This window comes from Anneissia japonica, unplaced genomic scaffold (assembly GCF_011630105.1).
Source record: "Anneissia japonica isolate Jap-2015-1 unplaced genomic scaffold, ASM1163010v1 scaffold724_len3256291_cov202, whole genome shotgun sequence".
Lineage (NCBI taxonomy): Eukaryota > Metazoa > Echinodermata > Crinoidea > Comatulida > Comatulidae > Anneissia > Anneissia japonica.
Window position 1 is genome coordinate 395,823 of NW_022744966.1, and position 24,088 is coordinate 419,910.

General features: G+C 31.8%; 1 protein-coding gene across 2 annotated transcripts; it reads right to left on the reverse strand.

Moving 5' to 3' along the window:
• Nucleotides 1-1,749: 1,749 nt before the first annotated feature.
• LOC117119781 (nucleolar protein 4-like) lies at nucleotides 1,750-22,413 on the reverse strand (the record flags this gene model as incomplete). Of its 2 annotated transcripts, none has more annotated exon segments than XM_033264689.1 (7): nucleotides 1,750-5,354; nucleotides 7,094-7,295; nucleotides 8,334-8,459; nucleotides 17,998-18,201; nucleotides 20,477-20,662; nucleotides 21,131-21,348; nucleotides 22,257-22,413. In XM_033264689.1, coding segments are annotated over 7 exon segments (1,248 nt in total), but the record flags the coding sequence as incomplete, so codon positions are not given.
• Between the last annotated feature and the right edge of the window lie 1,675 nt (nucleotides 22,414-24,088).

The following is a 24,088-nucleotide window of genomic DNA, read 5'->3' on the forward strand; positions in this document are numbered from 1 at the left end:
GGCGCGTTTAGTCACCGTATTGCTTGTGTTAAATTTTCATCATATAAACAACAATAACATTAATAATTAATAATAATAATAATAATTAAATGAGACTAATTGAAAATAATTTGCGTTCTGTTATGACAAATGCTCATTTAGATAGCCTCATGATGGTTGGATTACATCGTGATAGGTGAAGCAACCTCAACCATGAAAGCGTGGTTGACAGATTTCATGCAAAATTTCCAAAATATAGAATTTCACTTAATTAGATGGTTACATTGCATACTCTTTGTTTCTTGTTTCAATCAAAATGTTTTGGTTTTGGAAGCTGATGTCAACATAGCATAGCCTACATGATGTCATATTATAGTAACTCGATGCCTATCCCCCACCCAAGTGAGACTCGATTCGCTCCACTAGCCCCCCCCCATCGGGCCTGTAGCCCCTCTATCGGGCAGGTCCTGGCGCCACCACTGTCCTAGCGCCACCCCTGAAGAAACATATTGCTTGTCTGCTACTGTAAAATAGGACTCTGCTGTAGCTATCATCGTACAGTCTATCATGTATCAGATTATTGTCAACAACGTTAAGTTTACGTTATTAATAAGGCAAACATTTTTTTATATTTTGTTTAACGAACCCGCTGCCCCGCCAATGATGATGATTTCGAATGAAAATAACATTTTAATTTCGGCCAATTAGTGCACCCACCACCACGAAAAAATGAAAATTTCTGAAAAAAAAATTTTTTCAAAAATTTTATTCCGCCCGCCACTGCCTTGAAATCTCAAAAAATATATGTATATTGCTGCCTAATTATATAAATTTAAAGCATTTAACCATTCTGTTAGTACACTTTATACATTCACCAATAACATTTTATTTTGATTTTCTCCTCCGTCGGCATTGTTTTGGCAAAACTCTTTGCTAAATTTCCCCCCTCCACTGACGATATTTAAAAAAATAAGTTAGAAAAAACCAGTTATAAAAAAAGTCTCTCCTTTTACGTTTTAAGACTAGCCACATCTGTCCAGTTTTTTGTGCTAGAATTAGCTTCAAATCAAATAAAAAAAATTCAAATACATTTTTTTTATATATTTTGTGTCTAAAGACAAGACAATTTTATTCCAGTGTGAAACCATCAAGACAGTTCAAATAAATAAGAAAAATAAAACAACACTAAGTCTCTCAACATAATGTATCTCATTTACATGAAACAGTCTAGCGCCACCCCTGAAGAAACATATTGCTTGTCTGCTACTGTAAAATAGGACTCTGCTGTAGCTATCATCGTACAGTCTATCATGTATCAGATTGTCAACAACGCTAAGTTTACGTTATTAATAAGGCAAACATTTTTTTATATTTTGTTTAACGAACCCGCTGCCCCGCCAATGATGATGATTTCGAATGAAAATAACATTATTTTTTCAAAAATTTTATTCCGCCCGCCACTGCCTTGAAATCTCCAAAAATATATGTATATTGCTGCCTAATTATATAAATTTAAAGCATTTAACCATTCTGTTAGTACACTTTATACATTCACCAATAACATTTTATTTTGATTTTCTCCTCCGTCGGCATTGTTTTGGCAAAACTCTTTGCTAAATTTCCCCCCTCCTCTGACGATATTTAAAAAAATAAGTTAGAAAAAACCAGTTATAAAAAAAGTCTCTCCTTTTACGTTTTAAGACTAGCCACATCTGTCCAGTTTTTTGTGCTAGAATTAGCTTCAAATCAAATAAAAAAAATTCAAATACATTTTTTTTATATATTTTGTGTCTAAAGACAAGACAATTTTATTCCAGTGTGAAACCATCAAGACAGTTCAAATAAATAAGAAAAATAAAACAACACTAAGTCTCTCAACATAATGTATCTCATTTACATGAAACAGTTGAGACAACATTTTGTTTATCAGCTTTTTCAATAATTACTCTAATCAAAATATTTATCCAAACATTACAATTTGTTTATGAATAAATTAACATTAAATTATTAGCTTAATAGTACTTACTGGTGTGGTCCTGATCATATTATCTAAATATTGATATTTAAAAATTACTAAAATTAATTTTATACTTTTTTTTACAGATGTGGTTTGACCTTGACAAAGTGACATGCTCAATCAAACAGAACATAAATACTCAATTTCGAGCATTTCATTTATAGTATTTCATTGCTATTATGGTCAGAAATTTGTTAGAAAATGTGCGATATTAATCAACTATGCAATCAATATCAAAGTTTTTATGTTGCTTTTTTGATAGAGCAGATCACTTTTTTTTCAGATTTTCAACAAACCAAAAACAGAAAAGCCTTTGCATTTATACAAAAAGGTCTGAAAAACTGGCTAAGTAATTAATATGTGCTTATAATTACCATGGTCGACCAAAAATTGCCACTAGAAGCAATTATGTGTTGTGTGAGCTTTTTAAATACTGCGGATCAACACAACACATTGTACACTTCACCACTCCAAGCTTAAACAATTAGTATTTATTATTCGTTACCTAGAGCAGGATGGTTGCTTCTGTTTACATAAAATTAATGTGCAAAGCAAAACAAGGACAAGTTCACCTTTTTGTGTATGAATATAAAATTCTAGTCATATTGTGTGTGTGTGTGTGTGTGTAGGACCAGGTAATATTCATGGCATATTATCAAATATGAACCAAATGGTTTGTGTGTAATAATATAATTCTTAAGCTAAAACTTATTGTGTGACTTTACAAGTATTTACAACAGTGTGTTCTCTTCATTTTCAACCTGATTTAACTTTCAACAAAATGCATCAAACATTACTATTTTATTTATGTTTATTCATATCCCCATCATATGGATTGCCAATTTCATGTGCAATACATTTTAATATATGTATTTATCAATGCATACAAATCATAAATTTTCATGAATATTTATTATTCATTATTAAATCATGAATATTCATTATTCATCAATGCATAATATATAAACCATGAATATTCACAAGATGTAGATGTTGTCATGAATATTTATTATTCATCAATATTAAATCATGAATATTCATCAATATGCATTTGCAAATACTGTATTCTGAACACAATAACCAAAAATGAATTAGTACAATGAATGTACAAGTCATGAATATACAATACTTCTGTATATTCTCCATAAATGGGAAGTATTTTCAAATTATTGATTTATTTTTGTAAATCTCCCAAATATGTTTTTTCTTTAAATTAATTAGAAGAGACATGAAATATGCAACAGATAAACTTATAAATATTTGATTAAATAAAGATATAAATTATTTTCATGTGCAAGAAATAATGATTGCCTAGCTTGACAAATATTTATAGAATGTTATTCCCATAATGGAAAAACTACCAGCACGAACACATTATTTTCAAATTTACTGTACAACTACATTACTGGTCTAAGATGACAATCTATCTCTACTTCAAAAAATAACACCAAAATATATTAAAGTTTACAGCTTAAAGCATAAATATAAGTAACTCAATTAAAAGTCGCTTATTTTTGGTATAAAACTATTTTATTTTAATTGGATGAGGACAGGGAAAACAAATAAATTAGTAGAGAAGTGACGGGTAAGTTTTGTAAATTTGCACTTAAAATATTAGAGTTGTCGGTCCCTATTTCTTATGTACATTTTTGATATCAGTTACTGTTTGATAAGAAATCTCAGAAAAAACATAAATAACAGACAATTAATTCATTCAAAATTACTATATACTGAGTTGATAAATACAAAACAAGATTGTTTTAAGGTATATGCATGTTTAGTTCCTGTGCGTATGTAGATGGATATTTCATGTATAGAGTGTTTTTCTGTAACCCATAATTTTTATTTCTTGATGGATGATTGTGTTCAGTAATTCTCTTTGTGTATGACCTGTTTTAAAACTAATAACATTTGACCGATCTACATACTCGTTTTTTTTTCTAAAGCACACAACCTTTAGTAATTGGATTTTGATTATTCATAACGAACTAAAGCATTAATTTAGATTAGTTTAAATGCTTTGCTAATTAGCACACCGATAGCAATATCAAGATTCTGCAACAAAACGCTCTTCTGGTTAAGACTGCAGTTGTGGTAACGATGGACAGTATATCACTGTATTGCACATAGTAAAATCAAAGACCTAAAACCGAAAAATGTTCAGTAGTAGAGACATTTTGTGTACAAAAAAAACATACAAAACAGATATATAGCACAATTAGACGTTATTAATGCATAACTGTCTACATCTTTAAAATAATTTAGATTTTTAAGTTAAAATGTTGGTTCTGCTTCAAAAGAAGAAATTTTTTTCTCCAAAAAATATAAATACATACTTTAGTTTAAAAAGAGTATATGTTCATAATGTGTATTTCTATTTTATTCATTTTGAACAACTTAATTTTATAAAAGAAAGCATATTTTTTGTTATAGGTAAAACAAACTTCTTCTATGGTAAAACCCAAAGGCATGAAAGTATATGAACGAAATTATATATTACAGTATCAGTTTTGATATTGCCCCAGATTGAGTTTTATAGTATTTAGCAAAACTAACCAAACGTAACTCAATATCTGAGCACAGTTCATTGCCCTTAACATGAACAAATCATTTGGCAACTCTTATAAAGCATAATGTGAGAGTTGTGTCACGTATTGTCAGGATAAACCTCCACTACGATCCATTGCACTTAAAAAGCCTAGAGTTAAACATCCCGATGCTATTCAAATCTTGTACTGTACCACGATGGACAACAGAAATCCTCAACTCAACATAATAATATTAAAATTGCGAGGTTTTTAACTCTTTTCTATTATTAAACACCTGAAGAAATAACTTAGTATATTACTGAAAAAAAAATTCCTTAAGTTAAATATGCATTAAATTAGATACGCTTTTCAAGATATTCTTAGTTTAGTTTAATATCAAGTTTTTCTGGAAGAGTTGTTGACAACGTCCAGTTACGTGGTTGCACACTGACGTGGCACGGTAAAACCAAGGCTGTCGTCAAAGTAAGAGAAATCTTCCAGAGCTGAACAGAGAAGAACGGCATAACATTTTCGACAAATAGAGCATACAGGTTTCTAAGTAATTCCTTGAGAAAAACAGAAGCGACACCACAGTGATAAAAACACTTGTATGAAATGTTTTTTTTTTTTGTGAAAAATGCTATTAAAAAATTTGCACCGAAGGCTTGTGATTAACTAGTTCTGTTGCAGAAGCAAATTCTCGAGTTCCTCCGCTGATCTGTACAGAAACGCAGCTGACTCACGGTAACTTGTTATCAAGTTGCGGATTTTGGTGATTTCTGATGGACTTAGTTGCGTCTTGGCTTTCTTAATGCTAAGATCTGTTGGCCCTAAAAAATATATAAATTTGGAGATTATTAAGTACCAATCCCATAATAAAAATATAAACAATAACACTATAATACAGTAGCATATATGCATATATATATATATATGCATATATATATATATATATATATATATATGCATATAATATATTATGCATTACATAGCATATTTGTAAGCCTATAACCAACCCATTACTTTTGTCAAAAACATGAAAACTGTACGTTCAAATGTGGTAATATGAGAATATCATCAGTACAAAATAAAAAAAAAAACTTGAAGTCATTGTCCAAAAAAGGCGAAAGCTTGTTAAGTAATCCACTACTGTCTGCCTGACTTTTTTTTTATTACATCAATATCAATAATTTATTATTATTAATGTTCGCCTTGCAACACAAGATAAAAGAGTTCAGAAGTCTGTAACTTGTACAACGCTATGGTCTGCTTGCCATGAGTAATGCAAGAGAAAATAAAAATCTAAACCATAATATTATCATGTTTCTGTTGGCCCCGACAAGAAATAAATTTTGTAGGCACTCATAATTCATAATGGTCTGATCTATCAGAAATTTTAAAATACTGCCTAAATTGCTAATAATAGCACTTTACACTTTAATATTTTAATTACATATTTTGAATGTTTATGCTATTAGCTTTCAAATAGAAATAATACTTTTTAAAGCAAATTAACATAAATTATTTGCACTTGTTTTTAGTCCTAGTTGACCTGTAAAGTTGTCATACCACATCCATATATGGGTATGATGATGTCATATCAAACCCATATATGGGCAACATGATGTCATCACACCCACATACAGGAATGATTATGTCATTACACCCATAAATAGAAAAATCACCAGTATTTTTCTGTCGACTGACCATTAGTGATATTACAATCAAAAATATCATATCTTTGTTTTTGTATTTCACAACCAATACACAAATTGAGTATTTTGCTTTAGTTGATTGGCAGGTACAGAATATCAAATTTCAGATTTCTTATTTACAGCAAGTTAATTTGGCAGCTACAGTGTAGATGAATTGACATTAGCACCATCGTTTTTTCGGTCTGAATCTTAAGTTAGATTTGTTTTAATTAATTTTCATTTTTCTTCCGAATCGATCTGCGGAACTTAAAGCAGAGATGCAGTGACATATGAATGGGAATTGCCGTAAAAATTGATTATTAATTATTGTAACATTTTATTATTATTTTTCTAAGTTGTGAAAGATGCTTGTGTAGCCACTAATAAAGTATACTAAATAATGTGGGCTCATAAAAAAATGATGATGCAAGCACCTGGGAATACAATTTTAATATCTTTCATTTATAATCGCATTAGTTGATTTCACAAGTTAATTATGTTTTCCATCCCCTGGTGTATGAAAAAATTCATGCTCAATTGCAAAATAAATGATAATATATAGTTACTAGTTTATACATAGATGAAGATGGTATACTAATACCAACCAATACTGTATGATACTAATAATAATACCAATAATAATAATAATAACAATAATAATAATAATAATAATAATAATAACAGTAACAATAATAATAATATTAATAATAATAATAATAACAGCAACAAATGGATTTATATAGCGCAATAAACAAGGCCTCTATGTGCTCAGTAAAAGGTAAAACAATGACAAAATTGATAAATAATAAATAAGCAAAAAAAAACTAAAACAAACTCCTTTATATATAATACAATAAAGAATAAGATAATCTTACCATTGGCAAGAGAGGGATGTTGAGTATGCTGTATGATGGGTGACTGACGAGACACGGGTACCATTGTAGGATAATACGCTTCGTGGGACACTCCATTCGAGTACCGGTAGTCCATCGGTGGGGGCCTAGGGGAGGGTTTCATTGGTTCCTCGTATATATGTGTGGTAGGTGCAGGTGGCTGAGGCTCAACTTGTACTTCCGGCTGTTAGGAGGGATAAATAAAATCACACAATTATTTACTCTCTCAACATATAGTATTGCTCATGTTTATAAATGTATGAAAATCCATCAGAGGAAATAACTTAAGCCCCTCTCTATGGTTTGTTTTGTATGGGTATTTTTTAGGAGCATGTTTGTGGAAATGGGAAACAGGATGGGATATTATCAAGGCTAGTTTTCTTTAACCTTGTATCTCCGGCCTAGAAAATTCTATGGCCAAAACAAATTATTAGAATTTCTTATTACATTCCAATTTATAATTAAAGTTCTAACAACCAACTGTCCTTGGTTGGTGCCATAGAATTCCACTAACTGTAAACTGGATAAATAATTTATTATTCTGTTAATGTTCAAATAAATTCATCTGGTTTGTATTATTGTAGATGATAACTTAATTCCTTATTAAAACTAGACACATGTTTGGTTAAATACGAAATTAACATATCACCTACACATTTTTTTTATTTATAAAAACCAGTAAAATTTTGCTCAGGCTCAGTGTTCTTATTTTTTGGCTGATTTCAGGCTCAAAATGTTCTTATTTTGTTCTTATTTTACACATTTTTCAAACATAAAAAAATTATTATTGTACAGCAGTATACACTGTACTAAAATGTAGGTAAAAAGTGGCCCGGCAAAAATGGTTCCTGAAAATATGGCCACAGAAAAAATGCCCAGGTAAAAATAGCCCCAAATGACAGGTTGTACACCTACTGTCCTGCATTATAGAGGGTATTGCATACCAACTGCACACAAGGTAGATATAATTTTTTGATTTTTTTTTTTAGTTTTTAAATATAAAAATCTCATTAGACATTTTACCTCAGCCTCAATGTGTTCTTATATTGTTCTTAATCTTTAAGCAATTTCAGTCTCAGTGTTCTTATAAAATGTGTTCTTATGAAAAAACAAAAAGTGTATTTCATTTACTGTATAAATGTTATTAGGTTTTATTTTCACAAAGCAACACTTAAGATAAATTGTAGCAACGGGCAATCAGATAAACTGAACTTTGACCTACATGTCCTTGTTGTTGCAGCAATTCCATTCTAATCCTCTTGGCGTTATCACTCTCACTCTCGCAGGCAGCAGCGAGGATGTGCTCGGCACGGGCTGATGTGAGGTGAGGTGGGGTCGGTCTCAGTGTCTGAAAGAAACCAAAAAAAACACAAAGATGTATAATCATCAGGTTTTCCATAAGAATACTGACTAAAGAAATATGAGATATATCATCTTTGACATTGTAAAGAGCTGTATACACCTCCTGCTACAGTTGTAGGCATCTATGGATTCCCAAAATATTACTTAAAGATACCATACTCATTATCATCATCATTGTTGTTTATGTTCGCTGTTCACTATGCAATATGCCAATAGCACATAATTCAATAAAATGACCAACTTCTATTTCAATCTCAAATAATTCACCCTCACAAGGTACCCATTTGTGATTGAGAGAGATGTACCTAGAAAGTGGGGAAGGAAATTTAGCACAGCGGTGTCCAAACACATTTTTTTTCCTTTAATTTGAGGCATGTCGTGGCGAAATGGTTAAGTTGTCGCACAGGCTAGTTTTGAGTAAATGAGCTATAAAATATGGGAGCTCAAAAAATTGCCTAAAAATCCAAATTTTTTTTTCACTATAGATCAACAGATTAATGTCTTATTAATCATGTCCCAAAGTATTAGTTCTGGAAATGGTCAACAAATTGTTTATTTAATGTCTTTAGATAGTTAATTCTATTAAACAATGTATGAACACATAACTTTGGAAGGCAATTACTCAAAATCATGTTTATCTTGACTCTAAGAGTGCCGTATTTTCACTTTTCAATAACTTAGGCTTGAAAAGTCCAATTTCAATGAATGACCCCTCATTTTAAAGATAACATACTCAGGTATATGAAAATACCAATAACTTGAATTTCAAATTTTGCTACAACTTAGCCATTTTGCCACAACATGCCTCATTTTGTATCAAAATGTAATAAATAATATTGAGCATTTGAAATTTATCCAATGTCTCTCAATGATTATATTTGAGTAGTTTTTTTTTTATTTGCATGTACGGTATTCACTCCTTATAAAACACAAATATTAATCAATTCAAAGAAAGAAAACAAGAATTACATAAAAAAAAAACATGAAGGGATTTCACAAAAAAAAAAAAAACCTGAAGGGACAAATAATTGTCACAAAAAAGAGACAAATAATTGTCACAGGATGAAACTGTCCATCTATGTGTCATTGGGATTATTATTCTATAATTTATTGACTTTAATTTTAATCAATTTTGGTGTTGTTTAAGTCAATACATTTTTTTAGCTCTAAACCAACAACTTGCTATCTATCATTTTGTATTAATCACTTATAATTATTTATGAAATTTAATGTAATTTTTTTATAAAAATTTAGAAAGGAATAAGATAAAATTCCTAATGACATTTTCTCATCTTTCACTGTAAAAATATGCAATGGTATTACAATATGTACATTAGGTTGTATGCAATCTTTATTAATAGCTTTATCTAAAAGTGATATTAAAATGGTACATTTCATTTTGCTGGCAGAAGTGACATTTAAACATTTTCTAGGTTAAATCCGTGTCCGAGTTCACAATAATACAATATTTGATAAAATTCTGAGTACAGTACAAAAATATGACTTTCCTAAAATAAGTACATGATTAAAAAAAAAACTCATTTCATTTCATAGAATTTACAGACATCAAATGCAAGTCAAAATATACACCTTAAAAAAAAAACTACATTGAAATTTGTTTCATAAGAATGGATTCTTATACTAAGAAACTCAGTTATGCTAAATTATGTGCTAAAATTCTGATTTACCTCCAAAAATCCTTAAAATATGGAATAAATCACAAGTATGCCAGGTATCGGCAGCCAATGGGAAAAAAATCAGTTCAGCAATGTCTACCGTTGAACATAACCACAATTATTTCCAATCTCGTCTTCATTGCTATATATATAGCATTGATCCAAGGAACTTGACTGAAATTAGTTTGCATGTAACACAGGTCAAGCAATAGCTGCTTTGTTACAGCTAGCCACATGCGAGACAAAGGACCTCGACATAATCATCAGCCAAGCCAACCACCAACAAACCGTTGAGAGAAAATAATATCGAGGAATCAGCAATAATAGAAAATCTAACTTAACTACCTTTTCAATTTTAGTTGAGATCTTCGGCTACGCAGCTAACACCTGCTGACTTTCTATGTCCAGAACAAAAGAAGCAAGATTCAAGGAAAAAGCTTGCCTCGATGGCCGTAAACGTTGTACGTCTGAATTAGATTTATGAATATGAAATATAATTTGAGGTGAAAAACATGATTCTAAATAATCAGTTGACCTTGAGGTTTCAATTAGAAGCCCTCTAGATAGTTACAGCCAACTAGACAGGAAGTGATCGTATGGCTAGAGTACAAAAATTCTGTTGTGGTCGTCTTTACACAAAATGACTGACAGTTTGACACATCCCTCACTCTACATTTTTTTTTATGACTTTGCATCTTTTTGATGATTTTGTGCTCCAATCATCTTATCCTTGGATTAGTTATTTTTAATTATATTGTAAGTAATATTATTATTATTTTTATTACTATTATATTATTATTATTATTATTATTTAAATGAGATCTTAAATTGTGAAGAATTTTCAAATATATATTATAGTAACAATTTTAATGTATTTTTTTGGTAATAGATTTTAATGTATTTTTTAGTAAACATTTTTAATGTATTTTGATATTATATTGCAGAAGTGGTAGTTTTTAACTATATTACGATGTTAGAAATTTTCATAAGTGGTTTGTTTGAATTTGTAATAAATGAGATCTTGTTGTAAATTAATGTCCAAATTCAGTTATATTATTTTACTTTTTACCTGCGATGACATTTTTTTTTGTTTGATAAATATACCAAGAATTATAAAATCATAAAATAATTTTCTAACAACTGCAATAATATTAATATACAGGCAATAATAACAATAACACAATATTCTAATGACTGTTTAAATATAGGCTTATTAAATGTTTGGACATTAAATATTTATTTTAAAATTGTTCTCCTCTCATAACACATAATGCAGTGAACAAAACAATGCAGAGGTTGCATTAATTATAAATTTATAATTATTTTTAAATGGAATCATATTGTTTTGTTTTAATATATTCATTTAGCATTTTGTAGTATATAATAGGCCTATTATTCAATTCAATAATATTTTGGTCTTAATATTCTACATAATTTGAAATATCTCATAAATATTAATGTAACTAGGCCTATTAATACTACTACTTATCGCCTTTATTAATTTTAGATTTCAATTAATATTCTGTCAATTTTAATAATTTCTTTTTTCCTTTTCTTCTTTTAAAGATATAAAATATTACCATAATTCAATATTTTCGTCCATTAGGCAAATGCATTACGCATTTAAAGGTGAGTCGCAAGTTGAATTTTCAGACAAAATCAACAAAATCTATGGTCTATAATAGAAAACTAAACTGATTTTTAAAATATGAAGACTACAGGTCTCCCTTCAAATAAAAAAAATACCGATCTAATTAGAGGCTTACCACCAAGACTACATTTCTGCAGCCCCAAATAAACCTCTATCTTTTATCTATTTGATAATTAGATATCAAAGCCACTAATGACATGGAAAACCATGGACCAAAACAAGGTTTTTAATTGGAAGGAGACCTGAGTTTTCATTAATTTATGTAATTATAAGTTTTTTTTTAAGTATTCTTACATTATGAGGAATAAAGATTAAACTATAGTTCTTTCCCTCATTAAATATTTATTCGTTTTGTTTCGCATTATATTTTCATGATTTTCTTAAATAGTTTAATTTATTCATATGCTATATTTATTCAACATTTAGAATTTTCCTAATTTATAATGTGTTATCAAGAGACAACTTCACATAAAATATTAGGGAAATTTTCCTTTAATTTCGGTAAAAAAACAGAACAATTGTTGGTAAAAGATCATCATACTATAATGTTACACTGCCCTCACCGTTATGTCAATATTTTTTGTTCTACTTTGTATCTTGGATCTTAATGACCAGAAAGATGATTTTTATTTGTTTTTATTTGAGAACAAGCTTCCAGTAATTTATGAGAAGGTTTGATACAAACATAACTGGATTAAACACGCTCAGAAACATAAGGTCTATTGGTGCACCCAGTCCCTGCAGATTTTAACAATCTAAATTGTCAATTTCCTTAGGGGCCAAAACGTAAAGAGGGTCTCACTTTTAAGAGGATAAACATTACTGGGATTAGAACATAACACCATTCTAAACAAATACATGTGTGAAAATATAGATTAGGAATGAGGGGGCAAGGGAAAATGAGAGAAAATAATGCTTGATTTGTTCGGGAATCTTGGTACTGCCCTAATATCCCAGTGCATATAAATCCAACAGACACGAGGAACAGAAAGATAGTACAGGACGGTTACTATCAGTCCTCCCATGAAAGCAGATATCAGATCCACTTCGTTGTTGGCACTCCCCGAAAATAAGTGTTGTGAATATTAATTTAGGATCATTCTCGAAATAAGTGTAAGTGCTCACCAAACCTAATATTTTCCTGCTAAGCACAGGCCATCATATGCACTGGAAGTATTATGCTACATAAAATAAGTCAAGAGTACATTTATGTGCTTTGATGTTTAGTATTATCATCAGGAACTTATAAACAACAAGGTTCTCAAAAAAGGTAAAGCCCTAGTAAAGCTACTACAATTTATAATAAGCACCGCTTTTGCATAAGCGTCTCTCCCGAATATGTAACACAGCATAAAGAATGTCATTTGAGACATTTATGTTAATTGTGAGTAGGTTTATTATGGTGAAGACGGTGATTATATTTTACTACTCTTGAAATAGATTAACATTTCAATTATTATATAGTTTATTGCATTAATCTTTTAAATTAATCTTGAATTAACTGGCTGGAAAGTTTTTTTTTTTAAAGTGGTCATTCAACGTCAACTTTTATTTGGATAAGATGTTGTAAATAGCAGCACTTAGAATGAATGATTGAATAAGAAACAAAAATAAAGAGTTACATGAAAAAAATGTTAATTGAAAAGGTGAGATGTGATTGGCTATTTAAAATGTCATAACATTGGTAGTGAAGAAAGTAATTCAACTGACAGTTAAATTAATTGGATTTATTTTATTTATTGGAATTTATCAGTGTCACTTTAAGGAGCTATTAAATACCTCCATTAACCTTAGGTAACCACAGAATGACCTCCGAATGACCTTACAGTACCTTACCTGAGATTATACCCCTCAAGGTCCTACCTGTGGTCTACCACCATTTATGGGCCTTGCAGTTTTTATCTGACCTACTTTTTAATATAATAATATTGTTAATACTACAGTATGATTGGAAATCAGATTGGAAATCTGTATGTGTATCTATTACAGTAATATTATAGATTAAACAATTTTTTAAAAATATGAAAATAAATATATAAATAAATACTAAAAAATAATGCTGTAGGAAATAATGATCTTGGTTGTGAAGGTAAATATTAGTTAAAAACGAGAAAATACAGTAATTATTATTGTGTTAGGTACATTTTTTTTGTTTTGATATGTGTCAGGGCTTTCTCATTATGTATTACACTTTTTCTTTTTTATTGCCCCAAATGAGAGTACACCTGATTATAGGGGGTATTACATAGTCACACCTACATTACTGCACATAAGATACAGATAGGCCTATAATTTTTTGGTTTTTCAAAAACCTCATTTGTTATTTTACCTCAGCCTCAATTTGTTCTTATTTTGTTCTTAATTTTAAAGCAATTTCAGCCTCAGTGTTCTTATAAAATGTGTTCTTATAAAAATAAAAAAAAAGTGTATATATATGATTGGAATTATTATCTGGGGTAATACTATGAATGTAAGGATGAATAAACAGTCCTAGACATAAATCCTAGCACCCCCTATGTTACCTGACCAACCATGCAACTAATTCCTTCGCGCTTTGTATGGGTCCTTTCGGCAACGCCAGTCTGTTGACCGGCGAGTCAATGTTAGTCAGAGCAAATCATGGTTTTATTCGTCGTGCAACATGTCGTTGTGTTGCATTCTCTTACAGAATTGCGTCAGCCGATGGCCCATGTGTGTGCTAATGCTTAAAATGTACATTACTGTGTAGAGACAACTTACATGATGGCTGCTGTCTCACTTCATTTTTTGAAGGGCTTGTTTATTTTATTATACTTTTTTTATTTTATCATATTTTTTTTCCCTGTTTTTCAATGATTTGTGGTCTGAATACTCTCAGCACCTTCAGAGGATCCTATCTTGGAAGCCACTTTACAAATATACTATCATTATGCCTTCCATTACCATAATACCAATTTAAAAATTTAAACAATTGCGGTGACTAGATGACAGTTATATTTCAAATACATGCTATGAGATTTTATTTATGTTTCCTTTTCGATAAGTGCTCATAAGAACTCTATTGTAAGAAACCCAGGAATCTGTAGGTTTTGTCACATCCTATTGGGCTCCATTGGATTACATTGAGTTTTTTTAATGAGACTGCAATACAGGTCTTCCTTTGTTTGTTTTTTTTTTTGTAAATCCTTTTATGGTATCCGTGATGCTGAATACGGCAAAAGATAGACTACCGTCATAAGATAGACTATCGCCTAGGATACCCAACCTGCGGTTATTCCAAAGCGAAGCCAGTGTAATATAATATTTCCCTAAAAAATAACATTTTCCAGAAATAAAAAAAAAATCCTGTTTAATCTATTCTTACGAATCAGTTTTTTCCCTAAATTCTTCCTTGAATGTCACATCCCTCCAGGTTTAATATTGTCACAACTTGAATATTAATTGGGGAAGGGGGAGGGGAAAGCCCATCAAACCCCACTACAATGGTTTGTACTGAAAATGGACTTACAGAATGAAGGACACTTTTTTTAATGCCCATGGTTTAGATTGCTCATGAAATCCAGGGGGGAATTTTTTGGTGCAATGCAGTTAAAAACAATTCCTTAGGAATCACGTCCACCTAATAACATTACTTCAAAGGTCATTGACCATACGAAAACCTTACAGTACAACATTTTTTTATGAAACACTAATAATAACCTTAGTAATTTATCATTTTTGATCAACTCCATAAGAAAGAGGATTGAGGGAAAGAAGAAAAGCGTTCCTGAATGTCAGAATATGAAACCCCATAAACACTGACTGCTATCACTACTTATAAAATGAATCTTTAATTTTTGTTTTATGATGAATTGTAACAGTAGCATAGGTTTGGTGATGACTAATGAACAGCAGGTGTTATCCTTTTTACCAGCATCATGAATTAAAGAGCGGAAATAATTTGCCAAATAAAAATAAATATTAAATCACAAATAAGTCATCATTTACAACAAAAAAAAACAACACAACATTTTGCTGTATAAATGGCAATATCGTATCAGCTAGAATGTGTGCTTCTTTTTATAAATGTTACATTTTAATATTTTATACTTGATTTTATATCTTGTTATCTATGCAATTCGGGATCGGCCGCTATTAGAGGTGCAATGGTTTACCTGTTGGCCTTTTCCAGTCACTGGCAACTTTTAATCTCATTGTTATTTTATTGTATACCTTGTATATTTGTTAACGTTTATCTTCATATCTTGATTTTTTTCTCTGATATTGGTATTGATGTTGGTATTGATTGATATTGATTGGTATTGATATTGTTGTTGTTTATCTTCAAATCCTGATTTTTTTTCTGTGAAATATTGATATTTTTGTTGATAGGATAGTTGATATTGTTACAAATATACTATAGCATTGTCAACATTGATATCCATATGTAGACACACCCACTAGACAAAATCCCAGGTTAATTTTCAGTAGCTACAGTGAGTAACACCACGTTTATGCTTGTCGTCATCTTTTACGTATTAGTACCCCCTAAATAAAGGCCTTGTGTTTTGGAGTAAACCCAGTGCAGGTCAAATGACAAGCTCTGTTTGCTTAGCCTAGCTTAGCACCAGTCAAAGATTTAAAAAAAAAAAAACATTGGGGAAAAGAATCAAACAAATGAGTCAGCGGAGGGGGAAATGATTTAAGAGACTTTAAGCCTCAAAAGTCCGCAGGTTCCAAAAGAAGATAACAAACTGTCTGATTTTTTATTAAAATTTAAAAAATATAAAGTATAAAATTTCTGACATGTCATCAAAAAAGATGAGTTAACCATTGAATGGTATCTCGTGTCTATTAATCATAAAGCGTATTTATCTATTTTTTGGAAATTTGTCCTTGTTTGTCCCTTGTTTGTTCTTTGATTGTCACACTTCACACTATCAAACTGTATGTGACAAATACCGGTAAATTTTCCATATATGGGCGTGATGATATCATTATGACCGGCGTGCACATCACAGAAAGTTACTATCTCATATGTAAAACTGGTGATTCCACGTGTTTATGTCATTGCCAGACAAAGAGTACATAAATCAGTGCGTGAAAATCAAATACATCATGATCAGCCAATCGTTACGACGAAAAGGACAGCATGTTTATGTTTTCAAGGATGTTGATGGATGAATGAGGACGTAATACCAAAATGATGAAATCAAAATGTCACACAGATGACATTCTTTAGTCATTATTTTTCAAATCCAAATTATTATTATTATTATTTATTTAGTGATTTATATCAATGTAAGTGTAGTCAATCACATACTGGGATATGACAGAATTTTTGCATGTTAATAGTCAGAAGGATGATTATGTTAAACACTCCCTGTAAAAATCAGTTGTTACATGTTTCTCTGAAGAGATAACTATCAACCAATAAACAGTATCGAAGAGGCTGCCTTTTCCTCAAATTGAATACATATCATTTAAGGGTGTTACCCTTTGACTAATTCCTCTAATCAAACTTGTAGTCTTTTCCTAATTAAATCTCCTCGTTAACGGTGCGTAGTACAACCAATTGGCGATATTTTTCCTTTGATTACAGTTAATGAATTTTAAAACTCCTCTTAGAGCTTGTTATCAATCAGTCAACCATAATTCAGAAACAAGTCCACAGACAGCAAAATTTGGTTTAAATTTATAAAATGGCCACAACCCCAGGCTACAGCATGTAAAGGTGTGTTCAAACGTGACTCAGCTTGCAGGATGGACTGTTGATTCCTAGGTCAGGCCAAAGGTGCAGAAATGCATGATGGTATTTAGTAGATTAGTAGGTAGACCTGGTCGTACAAGGGTCTAACAGTAATGCCTGAGCAGCAGGCCTATTGCTGTCTCTTATACACATCTAGATGTGTATAAGAGACAGTTACAGTACAACATTTTTTTATGAAACACTAATAATAACCTTAGTAATTTATCATTTTTGATCAACTCCATAAGAAAGAGGATTGAGGGAAAGAAGCCCTGTTGTGCAAGGCAAAATAACTACAGTTGCCTCTCCACCCACAAGTATTTTGGATACCTGGTAGCACTGATTAGGGAGTATCTGAATATTTTCACCAGTGTTCTATAAGGGTTCAATCCCATGACTAGGGTTATTATGTGAAACACATACAGACAGGCCTTGTCATTGATGTTGTATATTATTAATATTATCAAGCAAGTTGCGTAGGCCTACTTACCGAATCTAAACCATTTGCGTCTCTCTGTCTCTTCATCCGTCTACACGACTTCAAATATGTTCTTATCCTTTTCCTAGCCCTTTCGTGGAACTCTGGAAACTGGCGGTAGCATGCCTCCAAAATAGCTTGCACTTTGTCTTTTGGTTGCTTCGAGATTGGAACCATTCGGTCAAGATTTTCATCAACAAAGAGACGTACGAACATCTGGAAGGAGAAAAGTAACTGAAGCGTAACATTTCATATTATCAAACCAAAAAATAAATGAATTTAATTATTCAATTAAGGTAATTAATTAAAATTAATTAATATATTAATGACTATCAATATCACAAGTAACCAGTATAACGTCAATTAGAAAAATAAACCAAGAGAGATTATGTAGAATATGTATTAACTTCACAGATTTTCATCAACAAAGAGACGTACGAACATCTAGAAGGAGAAAAATAACTGAAGCATAACATTTCATATTATCAAACCAAAAAATAAATAAATTTAATAATTCAGCTAAAGTAATTAACTAAAATTAATTAATATATCAATGACTATCAATATCACAAGTAACCAGTATAACATCAATTGGAAAAATAAACCAAAAGAGAGATTACACAAAACACAAATCACAATCTAGAACATAAATAATGAACAAATTAATTAGTATAGATTATTTAGTCGAGTAGTTAACTAGTGAATGATTCACTAAATTATTAAACTATGAATGGAAATATCTATAAATTGAGAAATACAATAAAGAGGCTGCAATTTTCTTATTCAGGGACAGACACTATAAAGCAGAGCCATTAAGCCTCCTCGTTATATCGAAGTGTTGATTGCGGCGATTGACCCTTACACCGCATCAATGCAGGCATAATGAAGCACCATTCAACCAGCCCGCAATTAAATTATCAGACCATAGCCTCGATCCCGGCTTTGTCTTTCAGAAGAAAAATTCAGATACTATGATTACAGGTTAGGTTAGGCCTACACAGAGAGAAAGTCTGGGCCTAGAGTTTTGTTAAACGCAGCTAACAATTTAGAGAATTCTGAGGCCTACAAATTGAGAACAACCATTGATTGTGTGTTCGCCACATTCTAATTAAAAATTAATCACCTATATGCAAAAAGCATGAATACTTATTGCAAAGAATGGTAATGTAATTGGCAGATCACATGTCAAAAACAAAAGAAAATGGCTGGCAATGCACAAAATTCTCAACATTAATCTTTTCAATATAGATTTTAGAATTAAAAATTATTTTTGTAACTCATTCATCTTTTTTTTTATACTAAATCTGTTTCATGACATATTCAAACATATTTTGTATGTAATGTACTCATGAGATTTGTGTTATAAATTTTGGCCAGTTAATTGTTGAATTAGCATTGTTTTAATAAAAACAAACATGCCTGTTTATAATTTTGTGTGTTATTGATATTGAAAGAGGTTTACAATTTTGATGAGGCTTAATAAAGGTAGAGGGTAATAGATATTAGGCCAATATGTTGATTGACTTTATGTGTTAATAGACTGATGTATTGATTAATTGATTGACATATGAACTGGTTGATTGATTGGTCAATGTATTGGTTGGTTGATTGATCGATTGATGTTTTATTGATTTATTGCTTGGTTTATAGATTATTGTTTTCATTGAAATATTTATTTATCAATTTAGAGATTGATTGATTGATATATTGAATAACTGATTAGTTGTTCAATTGAATGGATTTTTGATTGACAATAAATTAAATGACTGATTAGCTGACTAACTGAATGTTATAATGACTGTTTTATCTATTTTGGGTTTGATTGATTGATGTATTTATTGACTAATTGGTGTGTTGATTGATTGATGTGTTGATTGATTTATTTATTGATTGATCAATGAATTGATTGGTGTGTTGATTGACTGATTTTTTTGATGTGTTGATTGATGTGTTGATGTATTGATTGATTTATTGATGTGCTGATTGATTGATTGATTGATTGATGTGTTGATTGCTTGATTGTTGTGTTGATCGATTGATGTGTTGATTGGTTATTTGATGTGTTGACTGACAGTTGTGTTGATTGATCGATGTACTGATTGACTGGTGTATTGATTGATTGATGTATTGACTGATTGATGTGTTGATTGATTGGTGTGTTGATTGATTGATAAATTGATTGATGTGATGATTGATGTGTTAATTGACAGTTTGATGTATTGATTGATCGATGTGTTGATTGATTGATTGATGTGTTGATTGATTGCTGTGTTATTTGTTAATTGATAACCATCTTTTCGATTTACTGATGTATTGATTAATGGATCGATTGATCGATCTATTGACTGATTGATGCGTTGATTGTTAATTTGGAAAGATGTATTATTTTGATTGATGTATTGGTGGTGTACTAATCTATCACATTAGCATATTGACTGATGTATTTATTGAATGATTGATTGATTGATGGTTTACTGATTAAATGACTTACATTAAAAGCTTTAAGCCTCTCAGGATCTACTCCTGGTGTGGATTCATTTAGTTTGTCGCTATCGTCGTCTCCATCATCGTCTTCGTCTTCATCCTTTGTTACTGTGAGATCCTCTGGTGCTTCATGGGCTCGTTCCTGCTGTGGTGGGTTTAATCCGTATGGAAAGTGGCCATTTGCGGGTGCTTGCTGATAGTAACAGAAATTATAGAGCAGAATTGATTTCCATTTTGTAAACAATTTGAACATTTTATTTATAAATTAAAAATGTAGATTCCAACCTAGATTATAGTAACCATAGCCTCCCACCCTAGATATAATCTATATAGTAGTCACTCCAATTTAATCTTAGTTTTATTTACACATGCCCAAATCCCCACTGTTTGTTATAGCTAATCCATCACCCCTAGCCTAGATTTAGTCTCCCTAATTCCCCCACCTTTACTATGGGTACAGACTGGGGGTGAAGATGCACACCTCCTCCACCCTCCCCCACCTACCTCATTGGCAACAAGGGTTAAAATACTAAAATCACCATTAAGTTTTCATTGGAATAGGAATTTAGTTCTGCATTCTTCATTTTCACACCCTCCAGGCTGTTTTGCACCCTCCCTGCCGCCACAAAGGCTGAAACCAGCTAAGCCCCTGCTTACTCACCCCAAATCTTATTGATGGTGCATAGCTGTCTACATATCCTTTGTATTCCATATTTTGAGCATGTGAGGTATACCTCTCCACATTGTGCGGTGATGATGCCCTTTTCATATCTCGACGGGCTTCAATCAAGGCAACTTGAGGATCAGTAGGCATCGGAGAGCGGCTTTCTTCAAGAGTTGGCGTAGCTTGCCCACTGCTTGGCTTTGATGACTTTAAATCTTCTTTGACAGACAAAAAAAAATCAGTTATATTTCCAAACAGTATTTAATTAAAGAGCCTGTTAGTCTGCATATTTTTTTTTGTGAAAAACTTAACAAAAATAACTGCAGGAAATTAATTTTTTTTTTTAAATAAAAGAACTTTGTCCATAATTCTAGTACCATATTCTATAGTTCTAAACACTAATAAAACAATAAGAACAACATACATTCAATTGATATTTTTTTACATATTGTTGTGATTTGAATGTGATAGTGTCCTAATTAAAGTTTATGTCCCCGAAAAAGTGGGGGGGGGGGGGAAGATGCTTCCGACGAGAGCGTAAGTGGGCGTGTTCGGTCGTCAATCAAAAACTTCTAACTTCTTTTATTTGATCAATTTCAGAGTCAGACTATGTAGGCCTAGGCCTACTGTAGGCCTACAGACAGTACGATTTTTTTCTTCTCCCCATTGCATATGATGGTTCCACCCCTGCATTAGGCCTAGCCTACCTACTAACTAGCCTAGGCCCCTAGGCCCTAGTTCATCCAATGTTGACCATTGAAAAAACTTCAAAAGATGTGTGATAATGATATGCGACGAATTTTTATCACCGAGAAAACAGTATAATCGATAGTGTATTCGGTCCCAGCAGATTCTGGCTGGCCAAGATGTATAAATATTAAAATCCCTTGGGCTGGTGTCGGCAAGCCTATTTTATGCCTGGTCCCTAGCAACACAGCTCCACCCACCCGGCTCACCCACCACACAATTAATTCCCTAGGTATAGGCCTAGGCCCTTGCCCTAGAGAGGGGCTACAAATAAACATACCACATGGTACTGCAAAACGACTAGAATAGAAAGAAGCAAGGCCTATACCTAAGTAGGCCTAATCAAAAAATTGAAAATTCAGAACGAGAATCTTACCTTTTTTGATATGATGATCCAATGCTAGGGGTTGATGGGGACTCAGACTTCTCGCCTCTGCTGGTGTCAAACTGGCCTCGCCTGGAGTGAGGGTCGGATCAGAGGTTAAACTGGGGTCGCTGATTTCTGTATCAACGCTTGATAATGATGTGTCGTCCTAAATTAAAGACATAAAAAGCATAAATATTTATTATATTTATATATGTGGATATATAGATAGGCCTATATGCCTATGTACAAGGTAGTTAAGAAAGGTAAGTAATATTAAATATATAGTGATAATAATATTAATTTTATTATACAGTATATGTATGTAACACCTTTTATTTCAAAAAGTTTGTCATTTGAAAATCACATTGTATTGTTGTATTTCATAGGCCTACTAATGCTAGTACTAGCCTAATCATTTTAACATTATAAATCATTGTGTTGACAATCGAATTGGTTTATTTTATGTTACAGTTTAGGCGCGCAATGGTATAAATTTCGATTTTCAGCAAAAAACATCCGGATGCATCCTTTTGGAGTACTCTGTGAACACAGCCCTACCTTTCATATGTGGATGCTTAGCATGCTGGTATCATAAGATTTGCCAACCACGCGCAGGCTGCTTCGTCGTCACACACCCCTCGATGAATAATTAGTGCGTAAGTGAAGAAGCCTAGCAAGATGACCCTTCGCAATCACACTGGTACGCGTGAGTGTCGTGTGCTCTAAAAATCAGCAGCCTATCTGTCTCCCAAGAGATCGATTTTTAACCGTAGGCCGTGGTACACTCATCCAAACGTTTTCGCAAAGTAATTCAAACGAGCTAGAGAATCAGTACCAATATTTGTGTATCTGCGATTCTGTGTTCCTTCCACAACCCCTTTGGCACCCTTTATAAATCACTATTCACAATTTTCGATAGCATCTAATTTCCCACGACCGCAATATAATTTATAAACACATCCGATAGTGCTAAAACCTGCTCGTTTGCGCCTATAGGCGTTGATTCAAAATGATGACTAGTTCTCTTTCTTTGGGCTGGTCATTGCGCCTTTTCTTGCTAAATCATTAGGCCTAATCGTCGACCGTGCTTTTAAACTTTAAAACGATGCTTTAATCCGTTTGTAAGTGTGGCCATCCATCATCCTACTGTCGCTGTAACTTACGGCCGGTATCGTCCCTTCATCACAAGACGAGAAATTATCATTATTAATTTATCATTTTATTCATCGATAATTTTACTGCAGTTTGTTTAATTAAGAAATTGAAAATATACAAGAATTTTCTTACTGACATTATAATTGCTAATGAATAGGTTAAACTATAATGCTAATAGGTTATAAAAATAACGTTTCAGTGCTGTGCTCAAAACGCTTTGTTTGTTTTTGTTTTTAGTTTAACCATAGATACTAGGCCTACTTATAGCCTATAACGTAATTTCTGACTAAATACCCAATTGAAAACGTTATTTGCAACGTATGCGTTTACTTCTGAATCACAATGTACGCGAATTATTTTATCAAAGGTTTTGTGTTTGCTGGGTTTTTATGCAACGGGCCCGGTGTACCAAAGACAACTGTGAACTAACTTTAAACTGACCCTTAATAGCCTTATTGTTTAATCGATATAAAAAACATATTTTATCAATGTATCACAACAAAAAGCTGTGCGCTATAATTTTATCGTTTTTGATGACGTGATCGACTCAAAACGAATTTGCCTTGAAATCGATGAGTAGGCCTATTCCAATTGAGATCGTAATTTAGATGGACTCGGATACATAAATTGACTTAAAGCAGTAGTGTATGGTTTATGTAGAACACAGGCCACAGCTCCAGTCAGGC